The 16442-nt window shown below is 48.0% G+C and overlaps 8 protein-coding genes across 8 annotated transcripts; 3 read left to right on the top strand and 5 right to left on the bottom strand.

The window, feature by feature from the left end:
* Positions 1 to 538: 538 nt before the first annotated feature.
* LCP9604111_5312 (uncharacterized protein) lies at positions 539 to 2370 on the top strand (the record flags this gene model as incomplete). Its single annotated transcript, XM_039073109.1, has 2 exons — positions 539 to 992; positions 1076 to 2370. The coding sequence occupies 2 exons, from the start codon at positions 539 to 541 to the stop codon at positions 2368 to 2370; spliced, it is 1749 nt and encodes a 582-aa protein (XP_038928774.1).
* Positions 2371 to 4357: 1987 nt separating this feature from the next.
* On the bottom strand, positions 4358 to 5158 carry LCP9604111_5311 (uncharacterized protein; the record flags this gene model as incomplete). The annotated part of the gene is made up of 2 exons (XM_039073108.1): positions 4358 to 4732; positions 4796 to 5158. 2 exons carry the CDS (start codon positions 5156 to 5158, stop codon positions 4358 to 4360), a joined length of 738 nt encoding a protein of 245 aa, XP_038928773.1.
* Positions 5159 to 5528: 370 nt separating this feature from the next.
* Positions 5529 to 7027, bottom strand: LCP9604111_5310 (uncharacterized protein; the record flags this gene model as incomplete). The annotated part of the gene is made up of 3 exons (XM_039073107.1): positions 5529 to 6504; positions 6557 to 6790; positions 6846 to 7027. 3 exons carry the CDS (start codon positions 7025 to 7027, stop codon positions 5529 to 5531), a joined length of 1392 nt encoding a protein of 463 aa, XP_038928772.1.
* Positions 7028 to 7566: 539 nt separating this feature from the next.
* LCP9604111_5309 (MFS transporter) lies at positions 7567 to 9059 on the bottom strand (the record flags this gene model as incomplete). Its single annotated transcript, XM_039073105.1, has 4 exons — positions 7567 to 7637; positions 7687 to 7860; positions 7907 to 8911; positions 8963 to 9059. The coding sequence occupies 4 exons, from the start codon at positions 9057 to 9059 to the stop codon at positions 7567 to 7569; spliced, it is 1347 nt and encodes a 448-aa protein (XP_038928771.1).
* A 495-nt stretch (positions 9060 to 9554) lies between these two features.
* On the top strand, positions 9555 to 10497 carry LCP9604111_5308 (uncharacterized protein; the record flags this gene model as incomplete). The annotated part of the gene is made up of 2 exons (XM_039073104.1): positions 9555 to 9621; positions 9668 to 10497. The coding sequence occupies 2 exons, from the start codon at positions 9555 to 9557 to the stop codon at positions 10495 to 10497; spliced, it is 897 nt and encodes a 298-aa protein (XP_038928770.1).
* Positions 10498 to 10848: 351 nt separating this feature from the next.
* Positions 10849 to 12427, top strand: LCP9604111_5307 (uncharacterized protein; the record flags this gene model as incomplete). The annotated part of the gene is made up of 3 exons (XM_039073103.1): positions 10849 to 11184; positions 11241 to 11471; positions 11531 to 12427. The coding sequence occupies 3 exons, from the start codon at positions 10849 to 10851 to the stop codon at positions 12425 to 12427; spliced, it is 1464 nt and encodes a 487-aa protein (XP_038928769.1).
* A 1088-nt stretch (positions 12428 to 13515) lies between these two features.
* On the bottom strand, positions 13516 to 14347 carry LCP9604111_5306 (uncharacterized protein; the record flags this gene model as incomplete). The annotated part of the gene is made up of 2 exons (XM_039073102.1): positions 13516 to 14008; positions 14193 to 14347. The coding sequence occupies 2 exons, from the start codon at positions 14345 to 14347 to the stop codon at positions 13516 to 13518; spliced, it is 648 nt and encodes a 215-aa protein (XP_038928768.1).
* A 1044-nt stretch (positions 14348 to 15391) lies between these two features.
* Positions 15392 to 15910, bottom strand: LCP9604111_5305 (ribonuclease III domain-containing protein; the record flags this gene model as incomplete). The annotated part of the gene is made up of 2 exons (XM_039073101.1): positions 15392 to 15627; positions 15688 to 15910. 2 exons carry the CDS (start codon positions 15908 to 15910, stop codon positions 15392 to 15394), a joined length of 459 nt encoding a protein of 152 aa, XP_038928767.1.
* Between the last annotated feature and the right edge of the window lie 532 nt (positions 15911 to 16442).

Genomic DNA, 16442 nt, shown 5'->3' with positions numbered 1-16442 from the left:
TTTCGTCAAACCGGATCTACTAGATCGAACGGCCCCACATCCCGAGCACAGTTCCATTAGGTATCTTTTGTATATCAACTCAATACAAAAGATACTTAATACAACATGACTTTTTCAACAAGTTACAACTCTTGTAAGAGAAATCTAAATCAACTTCCATGATCAAGGAATCTCTTATTTTCGAAAATGATTTTGAAGGTGAAGAGAAAAGCCGAATTCAGTTTCATCAGCCATTTTCGGAATATTCTGCGGGATTTCCTTTTTAGGCTAGGACTTTGACGTCTCGTGATGTACTCCAACGGCAGTACCAACTTAGGCCTCCCGACTCGACGGTGGAACATGTGCGGAATATGGACACCGCTATCTCCACTCCGGGATCTCTCTTCAAATTTGGACTCACGGAATTACCAAGCTCGGAGAACCCTTGGCGAAGCCAGTCACATGGAGAGACTAAGTCGGGATGGACACTTTAAACGAACCACGTATTTAGAGGTAAATTGCTTTATCCTTTCCCTACCAATAATTTACCCATCAAACCATGTCCGACAAACACTACTTCCCCTCAACAAGCGCCAATTCTTTGGTCCCAAGAGCGCTGCGAGCTCTTGTCTCCGCAAACGATCACTTGAGTTTGAACTACACAGAGAGAGTAGTTTCCAATGCGTTTCATGATGACTCAAAGGTGAGCATTATCAGCGGAGGCGGCTCAGGACACGAACCGGCGTGGAGTGGCTATGTTGGTGATGGCCTGCTATCAGCTGTTGCGTGCGGTGATATCTTTGCGTCACCAAGCGCAAAGCAAATCCTGGCTGCGATTCGGACGGCCCCATCGAAGAAAGGGACTATACTACTCATAACCAATTACACTGGAGATCGTCTTCACTTCGGCCTTGCGGCCGAGAGAGCTAAGGCTGAAGGTCTGGTTGAAAATATTGCCATTCTACATGCTACAGATGATGTCTCCATTGGAAGAAGTAAAAATAGCCACATGGGTAGGAGAGGGCTACCTGGTCATATTTTTAGTAAGATTGTTACTTGTTCCCTGGTTTGATGGCTGCTGATGGATACGCCGTAGCAATGAAGATCATCGGGGCAGCTGCCTCGGAGGGTTACTCTTTCAAACAGTGTCTTGCACTGGGACAAGCAATAAATGGGCAGACGGTTACGATCGCCTCGGCTCTTGACCATTGCCATGTTCCAGGCAGACACCAACAATCATCCGTCCCAGACAATGTGGTTGTCGTCGGCGCCGGTATACATAATGAGCCCGGCCAACTTCATCTTTCCCCCGCCCCCCCTGTCGAGCAACTTATTGAGCAGTGTCTCAAATTCCTTTGCGATGATTCCGATACAGAGCGAGCATTTGTCAAGTTTGAGCCACGCGATGAAATTGGTTTACTGGTCAACAACTATGGTGGCCTCTCTGTCCTCGAGTTATCTGCTCTGACCGATGAGATCCAATGTCAGTTAAGCTCACGATGGAACATCAGGCCTTGCAAAACATTATTTGGTTCATTTGAAACGTCTCTCAACGCGCCAGGCTTTTCGATTTCTCTCTGCAACCTTACCGCCGCAGCTCGGCAATCGAATCAATCTGTCGCGACCTTGATACGGCACTTTGATTGTCCCACCACTGCTGTCTCTTGGCCAAACACCTCCCGTCCCTCTCCTTCTCAACAGAAGACCACCTTCGATGATCTCGATGCCGAGGTAAACAGCCAAATTACCGCTTCCCCTCGCATCAAATTTGACCCTTTACTATTGGAGAAAGCCTTAAGGACCTCGTGCGAAAGAGCCATTGCAGCAGAGCCAAGGCTGACCCAGTGGGACATGGTCATGGGCGATGGAGACTGTGGCGAGGCAGTCCAAGGCTTGGCCGAATCAGTCCTGCAAAGTGTCGATAAAGGCTGCACAGCCTCAGGCGATCTGCTAGAGGTAATTCGGTCTGTGTTGCAGAATGTCGACGACATGGGTGGAACCCTCGGTGCAATTTTTGGAGTTCTTCTTTCCGCTCTTTATACAGCCCTGAGAAAGAATTCGCTCGAGGGAATCTGCCCTAATACGCCAAACTTCTATTCAACTGCTCTGGCGTCCGCGACGACAACCCTGAAGTCGCACACGGGAGCAAGGGAAGGAGACCGTACTGTTATGGACGTTTTACTCCCTTTCAGCGAGGAGTTTTCGAAAACAAATGATTTTCTGTCAGCAGTGGATGTGGCTGCTAAAAAGGCGGAGGAAACAAGACATCTCAAGGCCAAGTTCGGCCGAGCAACGTATGTCGGGGATGCCTCAAGTCAGCAACTCCCAGACCCCGGGGCTTGGGCTTTGTATGAGATAGTTGCGGGCTTGGCGGATGGACTTGGGCTTTAGCCTAATTAATGCGTCCCCAAGCGCGAGCTATCAGACGGTCTATGATAAAGCAGAGGGTTTCCTCTCGAGAGATATGGCTAGAGCAAGAGTCAAGGAAGAGATTTGGTCGCATCACCAAAGGCCTTTCGGCCTTTCAAAAAATAAAAAAATACAACGTTTCACAAAAGACAGCAGGTAGTGCTAGGTTAAACTTCATGTAAAGTCTCCCGGCCGGGTCCCTATATTACTAATTACTAGTAAATCACATGATTCGTGTCGTCTATAAATAAGAATTCAATGTCCAAAGTAACTTCAGACAGTTCGTGACTCCGATCTTCATCTTTCGCTCCGTTTTTACCTGCCTGTCTGCTTCCCACCACTATACCCGCCAATATGTCTATGAACTTAACCAACTCATCTTTGAATGCATATTCGATGCCATCTCTAATGGCGTTTTCAATATGAATCCCCCTGGCCCTGCCCCTACCGCCGCCACGCCGCACGGTGTAAGGGACTACCCTTATTCCATGCTGACTGGGTTCATTATTATATTAGCAGGCATTGTGGTGGCAGGCAGGCAGGCAGGTAAAAATGGAGTGAAAATGATACCACCTCCCCCCATCTGTTGCAGCACCGGTAACTAGTTATGAACCACAACTCTTATGTGACTAATAGGCCAGGCATCTGCTAGAATTTGATTTTGATTCAAATTTACCATATTCCCTTGAATTCAAGTTGGTCAGGTATGGCTAGCTAAGGGACTATCTATTATCCGAGGCGGTAGATCATGTGTACCATTGTTTTCTTTCCCATTCTTACTCCGTCTACCCCCCTTCTAATGTCTGATGCTGCCATGACTGTTCAACTAGACAATAACCAGTCGATCATTGACTATTGCCGGTCTTGTCCAGAAGATCAGCTTACTGGAGGATTGAGGTCTGGTAACCAGGTCGTTAAGCTACCAGATTGTGACTTGGTAGTCAAGTTTGGCCCCTTTGTCTCCTCCCATGAGGCAAAGAATCAGCAAAAAGCATACAGCATAATTAATCCAGATATCGTTACAGTCCCTTCGGTTTATAAATTTTTCATGGACGATGAGGATTGGGGCTATATAATATCGGATTTTATTCAGGGCAAGATTATCGATAATCTTTCAGACTCTCACATTCAAAGACTCGCCTACATTCTTGAGTATTTTCACTCTATTACCGTCGATAGGGCTGGTAGCCTATGTGGTGGCCCTTCAATTGGCTTACTCTGGCCAGATACAAATGATCTGACCATTAGCAATGTTCAGTAAGTGGAAGAATGGTTCAATAGCCGGCTTTTTCCCGGGGATGGTAAGGTTCATTTTGATCCTACCCCACTGGTGCTCTGTCAGTTAGACATAGCCCCCCGAAACATCATCTGGTTAGATGATGGCCGTGTCTGTTTATTGGACTGGGTATCAGCGGGATTTTATCCGAGACTGTTGGAATTTGCCAGTCTATTCTGTCAAGAATACTGTTTTAGCGAGATGCTTCTGAAAGCAGTCGGTTTCGACTATGGTCGTGATAAAGAACAACAGCAGAGGATCTACAAGGCATTGTATAACAATGAAAGGTACTCCTTGTAAGTCAGAACCGACCAGAATTGTTTATCTTTGTCAAAATCTCTGACCCGGAAAATAGTCGTTCGCACGATGAAACAGCTGGTTGCATCTTTCCTCTTCCATTACTTCCGGAACCGCAAAAACTTCTTGACGAGGGGGAAATGGTACTGAATTATGGTTGCTAGTGATCGACGTTAAACTTAGCAGTCTCCTTCATACAGGCTTTAGACGCCATGGACGTGTTTTTCAGAAATGACACGGTCATTGATTCTCTCATTGCACATATAAGTCTCTCGAACATAGGACAAAAGTAGCCTCCATCTAGAGTCAAGTTCTGGTACCAGCCTCAGGCTCGAGTTCCTATGGCTGAATTGATGAACGTAAAGTGCGTGTTGACAGCAAATATCCGCAGCCGGACTACGCCATTCCGCCATTGACCTGCACAATCTGACCTGACATCCAGCTACTATCCTCTCCACACAAAAAGGCAATGACATTAGCAATCTCCTCCGGTTTCCCAATCCGACCAAACGGACTAAACCCAGCGACTGCATTGAGGACCTGTTCTGACTTCCCCTTCAAGAAGAGCTCGGTAGTGGTAGGCCCCGGTGCGACGGCATTCACGATAATATTCTTCCGTGCCAGGTCTTTGGCCATGACACGAGCCATTTGATTGATGGCACCTTTAGCAGACGCATAGAGAAGATAGGCGGGTGCGACGCTGGAAAGAGCAGTGATCCCTGTAGAGATGAAAATGACCCTGCCACCGGAGGGCATGTGCTTTGTGGCTTTCTAGAACACGGTTAGTATCATTGAATGCTATGATTTAGGACAAGAATGTACTCTAGTACTTACCTGGGCTAGGAAGTATGGGCCCTTCACCATGAGATTGTATGCGTTGTCAAAATCCGCTTCGGTTGTATTCTCCAAGTCCTTCATTGGGAGGATTCCTGCATTTGGAATGAGGATGTCAATCTTCCCGAACTTGGCGACTGCGGAATCCACGAGGCGATCGAGATCGGACAGATTGGATGCATCTGCTTGGACAGCTAAGGCGCGGTCGGGCCCGATCTGTGCGACAAGGTTGTTGGCTGCGGCTTCATCGGAGAGGTAGTTGATTATTACGCTGGCTCCTTCGCTGGCAAGGCGGAGGACTGTTGCCTTTCCGATTCCTTTGGAGGAGCCAGTGATGAGGACGACTTTTCCAGAGAGAGACATGGCTCTGGAGAATGTGTAGATGGGATATCTTGGAAATAAATGATGGATTTGATATTTGATAGAATCAAGGGTCGGGGTATCTATTTAAACAAAGTGAGTATCATGGATTTGAGGGATGGCGATGCCGGAGTTAAGGTAGACCGTAGACTGTCGACCTGGCCATCTCAATAGAGAAAGCGAGAATGTGACACTGGAAAAGCAGTGATTCTGATTGGACTGTTGGCCAACTATAAACGGATTTAACAAGAAGTTAAATCGAAGTCCGGATGCGATCCGATAAGCCGGATTACCGGATTTAAAGCTCGGAGTCCGCAGGATGAAGAAACAATATTTGATCTCTACATTCAACAGAAGAGACAATACTTTTGGTTCAATCCCATCGATTCACAAATTTAATAATCTTCGCCGCAGTAGCACTCCGCTCGAATCCTCCAAGATTATCCAGAAACACGATTCGGAAGAGTTCCTCATTATCCGAACCTATAACAAAGAAAGCCTTGAAGCGGTTGATAAGAGCATCATCCGATAAAATACCGTCTCGAGGCGGCGACCTCAGCAGCCGGATCTCTAGCGTCGCCTGCGGCGTACTCTCCAATCGATCCATAATGAGCTGCCACTGCAGAATGCCACAGTCGTCCGCCCGCATGAGGGCATCGATCTTCTCAAATTCGAAATAAGAGGAAAACCAATTGAAGCTGAAGCGATTATCGCGGCCGCGCATGCGCAACACACGTATATAGTCCCGATCCGCCTCGGGGATTACAGCACAGGCTGCGCTCGGGAGGGGGTGTAGGGTGCCGATATCACCAGTGATGTAGCGTACCAGCGGGTTTCGCAGTCGTTGGAGAGATGTCTGCACGATGAGACCTTGTTCTCCTTCTGGAAGCAGGATTGGATCAGGCGAAGATACGCCGTCGACGGCAGAGGGAGAGACGATCTCGATCAGGATGTTGCGCGTGTCGAAGACGAAGTCCGTGCTATTATTAGTCAGGCTCTGCTCCCCGGTCAGATCGGGGCTGCTGATTGCCCAGGGGCCTGCCTCGGCACTTCCCATGAGGGAAATTATCTTGACGTCGCCCAGAACCGCCTTGATGAACGCTCGCTGCGGACCGGTTAAGGGCTCGGAGGTGTAGATGATTTTGTCGAGGGCGATGCGATTGCGATCCTCCGGCGCCATGAGGGAGATGTGGTAGACGACTTGGACGACCTGGCTTCCATCACCGGTTAGGATGTTGACGTGATAGTCGGCTAGGGATTTAGCAACATCCGTAGGTGACATGTAGCTTCCGGCGCTGAGAACGGTGGCTCCGGCGTTTTCTGTGATTTCCGTCGTGAGATCGAGGGACCTTGTTCTTAGTTAGGATATCGCGCCGTCTCGTGCAATTCGGATCTAAGTACCTGTAAAACCCTCCCGCTACATGAGTGGATAGGACCCAATCTCCAGGCTGAATGACACCGCACAATTTGAGAAATTCCCCAAATTGCGCTCTCTGTCGACGGTTCTCGTGCACATCCACGGCGAACATCATCGGCACCCCGCCAGAACCACCGCCAGTAATGCTCACGTAGGAACTTTGTCGGTAGGTGTTGCGCGGGTCCACATCATGTGAGAGTCGTTCAATGGCCTTGTACCTGAGCTAAATTAGCCTAGCTAACTACTGTAGAAGGATGTCCGATATTGTCTTACAGTGTTTTCTTTTCAAGAAGTGGCTGCTCTTGGAATTTAGCCTTCGCCTCTTGGTCAGTGACCGTCTTCCGAAGATTCCGGATTGTTTCTGCATCGGCAGGGTATACAGTGTCCGGGTTGTAGAAAGGGTGCGTCTTAGCGACGGCTAGCACCTCTGCTAATGAATACCTTTCCGTTGCCATTGCGAGAATCTGCTACGAGCAATCTCAATTGAAGGTAGGAAATTGCGGGAGGGTGAGTCGGGGCGATAGGCTTAATTGTGATTGAGAAGACTCCGAATATTTGAATTTGATATTGATGGATCAAGACAAGGCAGAGAAAAACCAAAATGAACTTGAATTTGTGACGTGGAGTAGCTGAACTTTGTATGGAGTAGCTGAGCTACGGAGTACGATGGAGTAGCTACTAGTTCATGGAGACGACCTCATGAAGGCCGATCAGCTGAGTAGTGCCTGCAGATCTCGGGTCTCCACCGGACGATCGCGAGGGAGTAATAAAAAGTTTACGTGTATTTACTCTATTTCCATACCCGGTGCAGTGTTTTCATGTATTAATTGAAATTACCAATGAGAATACCGTATTATATCTGTGGGCGGTATTTTCATTCCCGAGCTGTCGGGCCAAATCTTGGAACGCGGGTATATGTGGGTCCGATGGCCCAATTAGGTCACCGTATTCCGATGGAAAAGAAAAACAGGAACAAAGTACACAGTCGCCCGAACTATTCTTCCTCAGCATCTTCTGATCCTAAGAAGACCATGGCAAGAGCAGCGAGGAGGAGATATAAGAGACCTGCTATCATTAGTAAGTTACCCGATTATACTAAGATCAAACCACTTACTCCAAGTCCAGCTCATGCATTTATAGCCGACCATTTCCTTCAGCGAACCGCCTATGATTGGACCAATCATCATCCCGAGGGAATCAGCAACATCCATCATAGAGAATACGCGCGACATGCCTCCTTTAGGTCCAAATGTCCCTGGGGACTGTTCCTGGATAGCTTTGGCAGTGGCTAGATATTTTTAGCACTTATTCATAGCCGGAGAGAGACGACTTACCCGTCAGTTCGACCGGCGCGATGCCAGACACAAACGGCCGCAAAATGCCTATAGCAACGATACAGGCGACGTAAAGCGGTTTACCCATATTTCGAGCACCCGCCCAAGGAATATCGCCAGCAATACCCATTAGGCCAAGTACTATTGCCTCAAGAACGGCACAGACCATGGTAGGTCGTCGTGTTCCGACTTTATCACGGACCCAGCCAGCAATGGGACCGATCACGACACCCGGAATAACAAGGCCGGCAAAAAGGAATCCGACGGCACGAGGACCCCATCCGAATGTCTCTTCAACGTGGAGGGGAAGCGTCGCGTGGAAACTCGTGCTCACGGTTGTACCCGAGATTATAATCAGCAGACAGGTCCCAACACGGCCGTTGCATAGCATTGTCCGCCAGAAACTATCGTTTCGGGATGGAATTTGCTGCTCTTCGCAAGAGGAAAGCAGACTCGCAGTCTCGGTTGGCATAGAGGGAGGACTAGACGGACTCTCGATCATACACACGCGTGCGATAAAATCGATCGTCAGGACCACGAGCGGGATCGACCATGTTATCCAGTACCCGGTGGCCTCTATCAGCAGCCCGGCAATCGCGGGCCCGCTGATTACTCCGGTGTTTGCGCAGGACATCATTAAGCTCATTGCGAAACCTATGCGGCTCGGACTGACAGTGTCTGCGACTGTTGCGAAGCCGACAATCCACACAGCAGACCCTGCGATGCCTTGCAACACGCGGCCGAGCAGTAGTATAGGGACTGAATGAGCGCCGGCAACCATGCACGTGCCGACAATGCACCATCCGAGAGATAATAGTAGTGCGGTCTTGCGGCCTGTATTCTTGTCGGCGAAATGACCGATTATAGGGCCGGAGACCATGGCGAGAGTACCATGTAGGGCAAGAGCGGCAGAGGTTAACTCCTGAGCTTGAGATGGCGGGACATGGAGGCGGTCCCGAAGCATTTCTCCGAGGATGGGAACTAGGAAGCCATAAAGGAATGTTTCTACTCGATATTAGTGTTGTGTTGTTTCAATTATTCTAGGGGCAGACAGACCAGCAAACAACGCGATTGCGATGGTAGAGAGAATGAACCACTTGGAGGAACGCCAATTGTAGCCTATTGGTAAGGTCTTTTCGGTAATGACAGTCATGTTGGCGAGGTTGTTGGAAGTTGGAGAGAAGTGTCCAACGCCGTATAGGCTCGTCTAGTTTAAATGTCGATGTCCTGAACTAAGCCCTGACAAGTTAAGTTACATGGGATGAGATCCCATTTCAGGTGTTCTATTTTTATTTTCTTATTTCTATTCTTATTCGTCTCTCTTTGTACGTACGACACATTCATTGCGCTCTCCGTGTTTCCCGAGTGGGTCAGCTCAGCCGCATCTATAGGAGTTGCAATTAATCTGATAATTTGTACCATACGCTGTACGCAGTAATCTGCATGCCAATCATACAGCATTACACTACATATGTGTCTCATTCCCTATATGACCAGTCGAAATATATTGCTCCTCTACTCTGTCCTCCGCACAGGGTATGCTGCATATATTCGTGATATTGTTCTTCTTCGTTGCATTTGGAGCTGTTGGTATATATGTAATTGAGCGCCGACTGCTCTTCCATATCTTACATGGTGGTTGCACAAAATGCATCAACTCTTCCGTGCTGTTTCTACAGCCAGACTGACGGCAAGTTATTCTACCCGCCCTATCAGTATGTATCGTCTGTTATTTTCTTCTTCTCATACTCACTATAACAGGAGATTTACGAACCTCCAATCTCGTCCCCCTAATCGAAATTCCCAAGCCAGCACTCGCCTCCGACGCCTCCCACTTGAGAGCCGTATACGATACCCTCGAAGCGAAAGGTGTGCTCCAAGTACATCTAGGGTTTAGCGACGAGAACAGCACATATCTGCAGAGTCTGATATCGAATCTCCACAAAAACCACAACCACGGCCTCCCAATAACACACAGCGCCGAGCGCGGTTGGTTCTGGGATGTTCGGCCCTCCCCAGCGAGTTTCCAAAGCCATGGCCACCAAGCCCGATCAGAGACAATGTTCCGATTTGAATGGCACACCGACTGCAGCTATGAAGAGCAACCACCCAGATTCTTCGCCCTCCAAGTCCTTCAGCCAGACCGCCGCGGCGGCGGGACGTTGTCTGTGCTGAACGTCGATCGACTCCTTACCTTGCTTTCGCCTTTCGCGCAAAAATGGCTCTCCAGCCACAACTACAAAATTACAGTCCCTCCTGAGTTTATCAAAACCGAGAGGAAGCAGCATATCGTGGCTAATTTGCTCGCCGTGAATCCTGACGGGAAGTCTGGCAGTCAATTGCGGTTTCGGGAAGATATCACGGTTCCCTTGACTCCGAATGCTACCAAGGCACTGGATGAACTGAAGGAAATTCTGTACGGTGGTGGCGCCCGGGATGAGACTCTCCACCTCACACCCCAGTGTCTTCTCCAAGGATCAATTATCCTGATGGATAATCGCCGATGGCTGCATTCGCGCAATGAAGTCAAAGACCCCAACCGACATCTTCGGCGTGTCCGATGGGATGCCGCACCATTTGGAAGCTCATGAATGTTTCAATGCTGTATTATATGTATAGTCGTACATACGATCTCAAACCTGTAATTGCAAGTCAATACGAGTCAAAATCTGCCTGTATGGCCCCACATTATAGCGGATCCCTCGGGTGAACCATTGGACCCACATATACCCGAGAGGCCCCACTGTACACGAATACATCACATTACATACATACATACAGAGAACATCAGAAAATAGGGATCGTCTACGAAGTACTCCGTACTAGATCTGGCTTTCTCCACCTCAGCTCGGGATAACCACTAGTTGAATAGTTCGATTCAAACATGAAGGACATATATCATCCCGTCTTTCCATTATCAACACAAAATATCCACATACAAAATGAAACCTCTCCATCTGATCAGCTTTCCCGATGACGATGCCGTCGACTACTCACCAGTGACAGCAGAAGGGCTAGATGTAGACCTCTTGGGCAAAAGCCGCCACAGTTATATCTCGAAGTTGAGCGACTGCTCCTCTTCTTGGCCAGCCGGATCTCTGGATGCATCGTGTCCTTTCCCTGTGTTAACTACCCAACGGCACGATGATAACATGAGAAATTTGCACCTCGCTCTGAGATTGGCCATCGAGGATATTATCGAGCGATGGTGGACGGATGATGAAGCCCGGTTTCCTCTCCGTGTGCCGTTGGAGCAGGAGGAGGAAGAGTTACTGCGCGTAAGCTACATCCCTTCTACGGCTCGGTTTGGCTTACTGAGTGGTTGTTACAATAGTGGATGGACTCAAACCGACACCTGTTCGCACCGTGGAGCGAACGACAAGGATCTTGGAGACCAGACTTTTTGGTAGAGAAAGATGAAGCTGGCGGGGAGGTTTTTCGCATCTGTGAGATCAACGCGAGGTTCTGCTGGAATGGGTACATGCATACTGTCTTTGGGCAAGATTCGCTTTCGGCATTCAATCTTGGATCGCGAGGTCTGACTAACGCCGTGGAAGCTGAAACGGTAAGCGAGTGGAGATTTGATATCTGGGCTAAGACAGATTGCTAATGGTTAACTCAAAGGTCTTCGGTGGATTGTTGGAACTGTTCGACAACGAGATTCCTTTGCACCTTATCAAAGGCGAAGAGCACGGGATTGATATCGGGATGTTTATCGAATTTGCTCAGAAAAGACATGGATTAAAACTGCGACTCATAACTCCGGACACTCTCCGACTCATTCCAGATCCCTCCAACTCCGGGGGAAACGGATACAAGCTATGCTGTCTCGCTGAAGCAGATGCTGTTGAGACAATCACAATCGAGTCCGGCGAAATAGTGGAAGAGATTCACCAAATTGGCCTTGAACTCCACCAGCGGGAGATCAATGCTCTCGATCCGGAGATGAAACGACAGATCAGCCTGCGATGCTTCAACGACATGCGAACTATCCTTCTTGCTCACGACAAGAGGATGCTAGGACTTGTTCTTGAAGAACTCAACAATTTAGTCTCCAGGAACATCATCACTCCTAAACAGGCCGAAGGCCTTAACCAAGGCTTGGCGCACACAATTCTCCCGGGCTCGACGGGATTCAACCAATTTATCGAGAATTGCAAAGTCTCGGATTCGTTCCAAAACGACTACCTCCTGAAACCGATCAGGGGAGGAAAGGGGGCTGGTATCTTGTTTGGCGATGAACTGGGCCATTCCGATTGGCTAGCTCTGCTGGAACCGTTGCAGTGTCCGAGACTGAGACCCGGAAAGACCCTCTACGTTGTCCAGCGGAAAGTTCGCCAGCCATACTATGACGTGATCTTGAGATCGAAAGCCGCGTCAGAGCGCTGCCATATGGTTGGGACCTATCACGCAGTTAATGGTCGCTATCTTGGACTGGGGAGCTGGCGATGTAGTCCCGGGAGATTATGTGCCGTTTCTAATGGGGCTGCCTGGATATGTTCGGTAAAGCAGCAATCCTAGTCTTGGGCAATTTATTTTGATGCACGTATGCGAGATGCGAAGATTCGAGTCTTGTGTAAATTCCCTGTGCTTAGTTGTTGTAGCTCTAGCCGAAGACTTTTCTTTTCTTTTCTAGATCAGTATTCAAGTTCGGGTCTAGACCGCTGACAGATAATACCGTATCTTATTCCACGTACTCCGATATGGCGCGCTGGGGGCTTGAATTTCTAAAGCTGAAGTACTCCGTAAAGCTAGCGTGGTAGACGCTCGTATGGCATAGGATCGAACAAGCAAGATGCGTGGCTCAGCTGAAGGTGGAGAAATATACGCAATTGGGCTGGTCATGTTGTGTTTTCGAAAGAAAATAAAGACCGGGCTCTAAGGCTGAAGCCTCAAAGGATCTCCATTGACTCTCCTGCTTCATCTTCATTGGTTGGAGCTCTGCTGGGCCTCGGGTACGGGCATATCCCTGACCGCCATTTATCGCCGCCTTCACCAAGCATATACAACTGGTGCCAATTCCAATCTGTATTGATTTCAACTTCTCTTTTATTTTCGATGAATATGCACTATTTGTGATTATTAGGAGGGAGGTCAATCAAAAACCGGGGAAAAAGCATGTAAGAAGCCTTTGACAACTCCGAAAATCAAATAAGAGCTTGTCGCCCCTCCGGTAAATGAGGCTCTTTCCTCACCTTTGCCATCACCGTCATTTCTCTTTTTGATAATTGGCTCGGGGTAAGAAAACGAGTATACCTAAGCAAATAATCACAAAGAGAAATGAGGGTGAGGGCAAAGGTGAGGAAAGAGGCTTCTTCTTGCCTGCCTTTTCCCCGGTTTTTGATCGACCTCCCTCTTAATAATTACAAACAATGCATATTCATTGTTCGATGAACTCTGTCTAGCGACATTGTAATTTCGATCCAATAATCCCAAAGGGTAAGACGTAATGGATCTCTACTGTAATACAGGGTATCTCAATCTAGTGGCAGTTCCATGACTGATATTGCTACAGGGTAGTAATGGTATTGTCAACAGACTTGTGACAATGCCAGTCTCTTGCTTTTTGCCATGTGGCGGATAGGCTCTACATATCACTATTTTCCCCATTAATCATCGTCGAAAGTCGGGTTGTCCAACCGGAGTCGCATTTTCTCTAGGGCAAAGGTATCATGTTCCTTCCTCGAAATGCCATAGTCCTCAATCCGACCCTCAATCCAACCACTTGTGCCGCGGGATGTTCCCAACAAGCTGCCGATTTTCCCGGCCGAGCCAAAGTCAATCAGGACTGGCATTCCACCACTGGCCTCGGAGTCGTCGACTAGCACATTCGTTGGGTTGAGGTCATTGTGTGCCAAACCGAGTGAATGTAAGTGATAGATAGCAGACTCAAGCACATTCATGAATGCTTTCTTATCGATATTTCTCACTCCGCCACTGAGATAATTCTTCAGGTCGTGCGAATGGCGGCCGAGCACGATTCCGGTTATATAGCCTCCCCGGAAGCGGCAGCCGTAGTATGGACGAAATAAGGATGTAGGTGTACGGCAAGAACTTCCATGGTACGGGCCTCCTCCAAAAAGCTTTGGGCGAGCAGGTGTACTACATTTTGTCGTTAATACACATCATATTGGGACATGTTGGGTCGCTTGATGAAGACTTGAACATTGGCGGGGAGATCCAGTGGCGCCTGAGTCAAGGGTTTGTCGCCAGACAGTGGCGACTCTGATAATATCTCGCTGTCGGGGATTGGCTTGAGCATGGCCTGGCCATGACTTGCTGAAACGAGGTCTCGGCTTTGCGGGTAGGTAGTTCGCCGTAGTAGATGACATCGTCCGAGTTGATGACAGCGAACATTTTGTATTGAAATTCATTGGTTTCTGAGTCAGATTCCTCGGATACATGGGCAAAGTCGGCCCAAATTTTGACCTGTGGTGTCATAATGAAGGTAGTGGGAGAAGACCCCGTGAAAAATTAGACAACTTGGATTCGCAGTACGGCGCGATGTTAGGATAGCTGAAAACGAAATGTTGGAAAAGAAAAAACAAGGAGAACTCCGTGCGCTCGCTACACCGTTGTTTACTCCAAGGTTCGATGCTATTGATCATATGGTGGAGTATCCAAATATTGGCTTCTAATTCGTCGCACTCGCTTTTTTGGTATCAACGGAGATCGGATGTATCAATCACCCCTATCTTAGTCAACAAGGCCCCCCCAATGGTGTCAATTTAAGGCACGCTTTGGTCAGATACCCCGGTCACTGTGGCACTCGTATCATCGCCGAGTCTAGACATCCTTCTCATTGGAGAACAACACTTCCACGATAGACCAACCGTATCAGCGAAAGAGTAATCAGCGGCAAGGCAGTATTAGCCAACAGTACTCCGTAAATAAGTCACCCATGGCGGCAATAGGCCTACTTGGGATATCCGCCATATCGCCTTCATGGGATCGCCTAGTCAACTAAATCTGGCGCCCAAGATGATTAGTAAGTTTCAATCGCGTGACGTAGTTAGTCTGTAGAATCTTGAGCACAGCAAAGCTGGAGTCAGTCAATATCTTAAGAAGGGTCCAAAATGCAGTTTTGAGTACAGTATCGGCTCTACATCGCTACGACGCTACCTGTGCTTCAAGCATTCAGCTGATGTCCATGAGGACATACGACGAGACGAAGATAATAGTTACCAGAATCAGTGCAACAGCTATTCAATTCTCTTAGCTCCGAACCATATCCTTTCTCGTCCTCTCCACAATATCTCTCAGTATGTTTTTGTAGGAGCCAATTCCAAGCCACGGGAATGTACAGAGCCCCTCAGGATCAATCGGAATCGATTAAAAGTATGGAAAAGACTCATTGGATAGTGCTGCAGCATGCAAGTCATTGCAAGCAACCCCACCGTTGAATCAAACACTCATACAGGCTGTGGTCAATCTCGCCAGCCCCCATATCAGGGGTACTGTATGTCACTGTAGGGTGATTGGTGTTTACTCAGACCAAGCAATATCCAATGCATTCATGACAACGGCACACGGCTGGATCTGCTCATTGCAGTCAAGGTAGACTGCCCCGACGATTGCCTCCATGGTGGTCGCCATGATAGTCGGTCCAACGACTAATTGGGTAGGTCTTTTGACGACAAATTTGGAAATACCGAGATAGAAGCCCTGCGCACAAAGAGAGGATTTGCTAGCCTTAAGGGTGAACATATCGGAGATTTGACCTAACCAGAGCCGAAATCGTAAGTTTGTGAAATAGTAGCCAGTGTGAGAGAAACACATACCACGCGTCTTCTTTCCTTTGAGGCCGTGATTCACAATTACCAGGCGCATAATTGAATTGCCCACCATTGCAAGTTTCTTATTGCCATCTTCGTTAACCCAGGTCGCGGGTTGGAGTGCCTCCCGGAGCAGAGTTCGGTTGGAAAAAGAATAGTTGATCTTCTGCTCCAAGACCTGGAGTTCCTCGTCCGAGGGTAACTGGAAGATATAACGTCCGAGTTCCATATTGCACTATGTTCCAATGATAACAAAGCTTGGTGAAAGATGATTAAGATAGATGGGAGAGTAGAAGTGTCTAGATGAAGAGAATTTTGGGAGATGAAAGAATTTGAGACAATCACCGGCCTTGCCTGGTTTGCCTAGTTCGGCCGGCTGCAAAATAGCTATTTAGCGACTTTCTGTTTGTCTATAGACAATCAAATCTTACCTCCCTTGCCCGCATAACAAAAATGAGAGTGATCCCGGAGCACTAGGCATAAATGGGGTCTATTGGGTAGTCTATCTATCACAGTCGAACATATCTTATCCGTCAATTATATGATGCGCAGAGGTACAATATATGAGAAGAACAAGAAGTGATGATTAACAATGATGCCAAAGGGACAAAGCCCTGAGAAAGGAGAGGTTTTACACAATTCCTCACCGTGTCAATGGATTATATACCATAAGCAGTGCCTAGGTAGTTTAGATAATGATGGACTTTAACACTTGGCTTAAGGCTCTAGGTATATGTCAAACTTTGAAATCATCCAGTCTC

The sequence above is a fragment of the Penicillium roqueforti genome (assembly GCF_015533775.1).
Source record: "Penicillium roqueforti strain LCP96 04111 chromosome Unknown scaffold_12, whole genome shotgun sequence".
NCBI lineage: Eukaryota > Fungi > Ascomycota > Eurotiomycetes > Eurotiales > Aspergillaceae > Penicillium > Penicillium roqueforti.
Note: the sequence above shows the minus strand (reverse complement) of the source record. Positions and strands in the feature narration are given on the sequence as shown.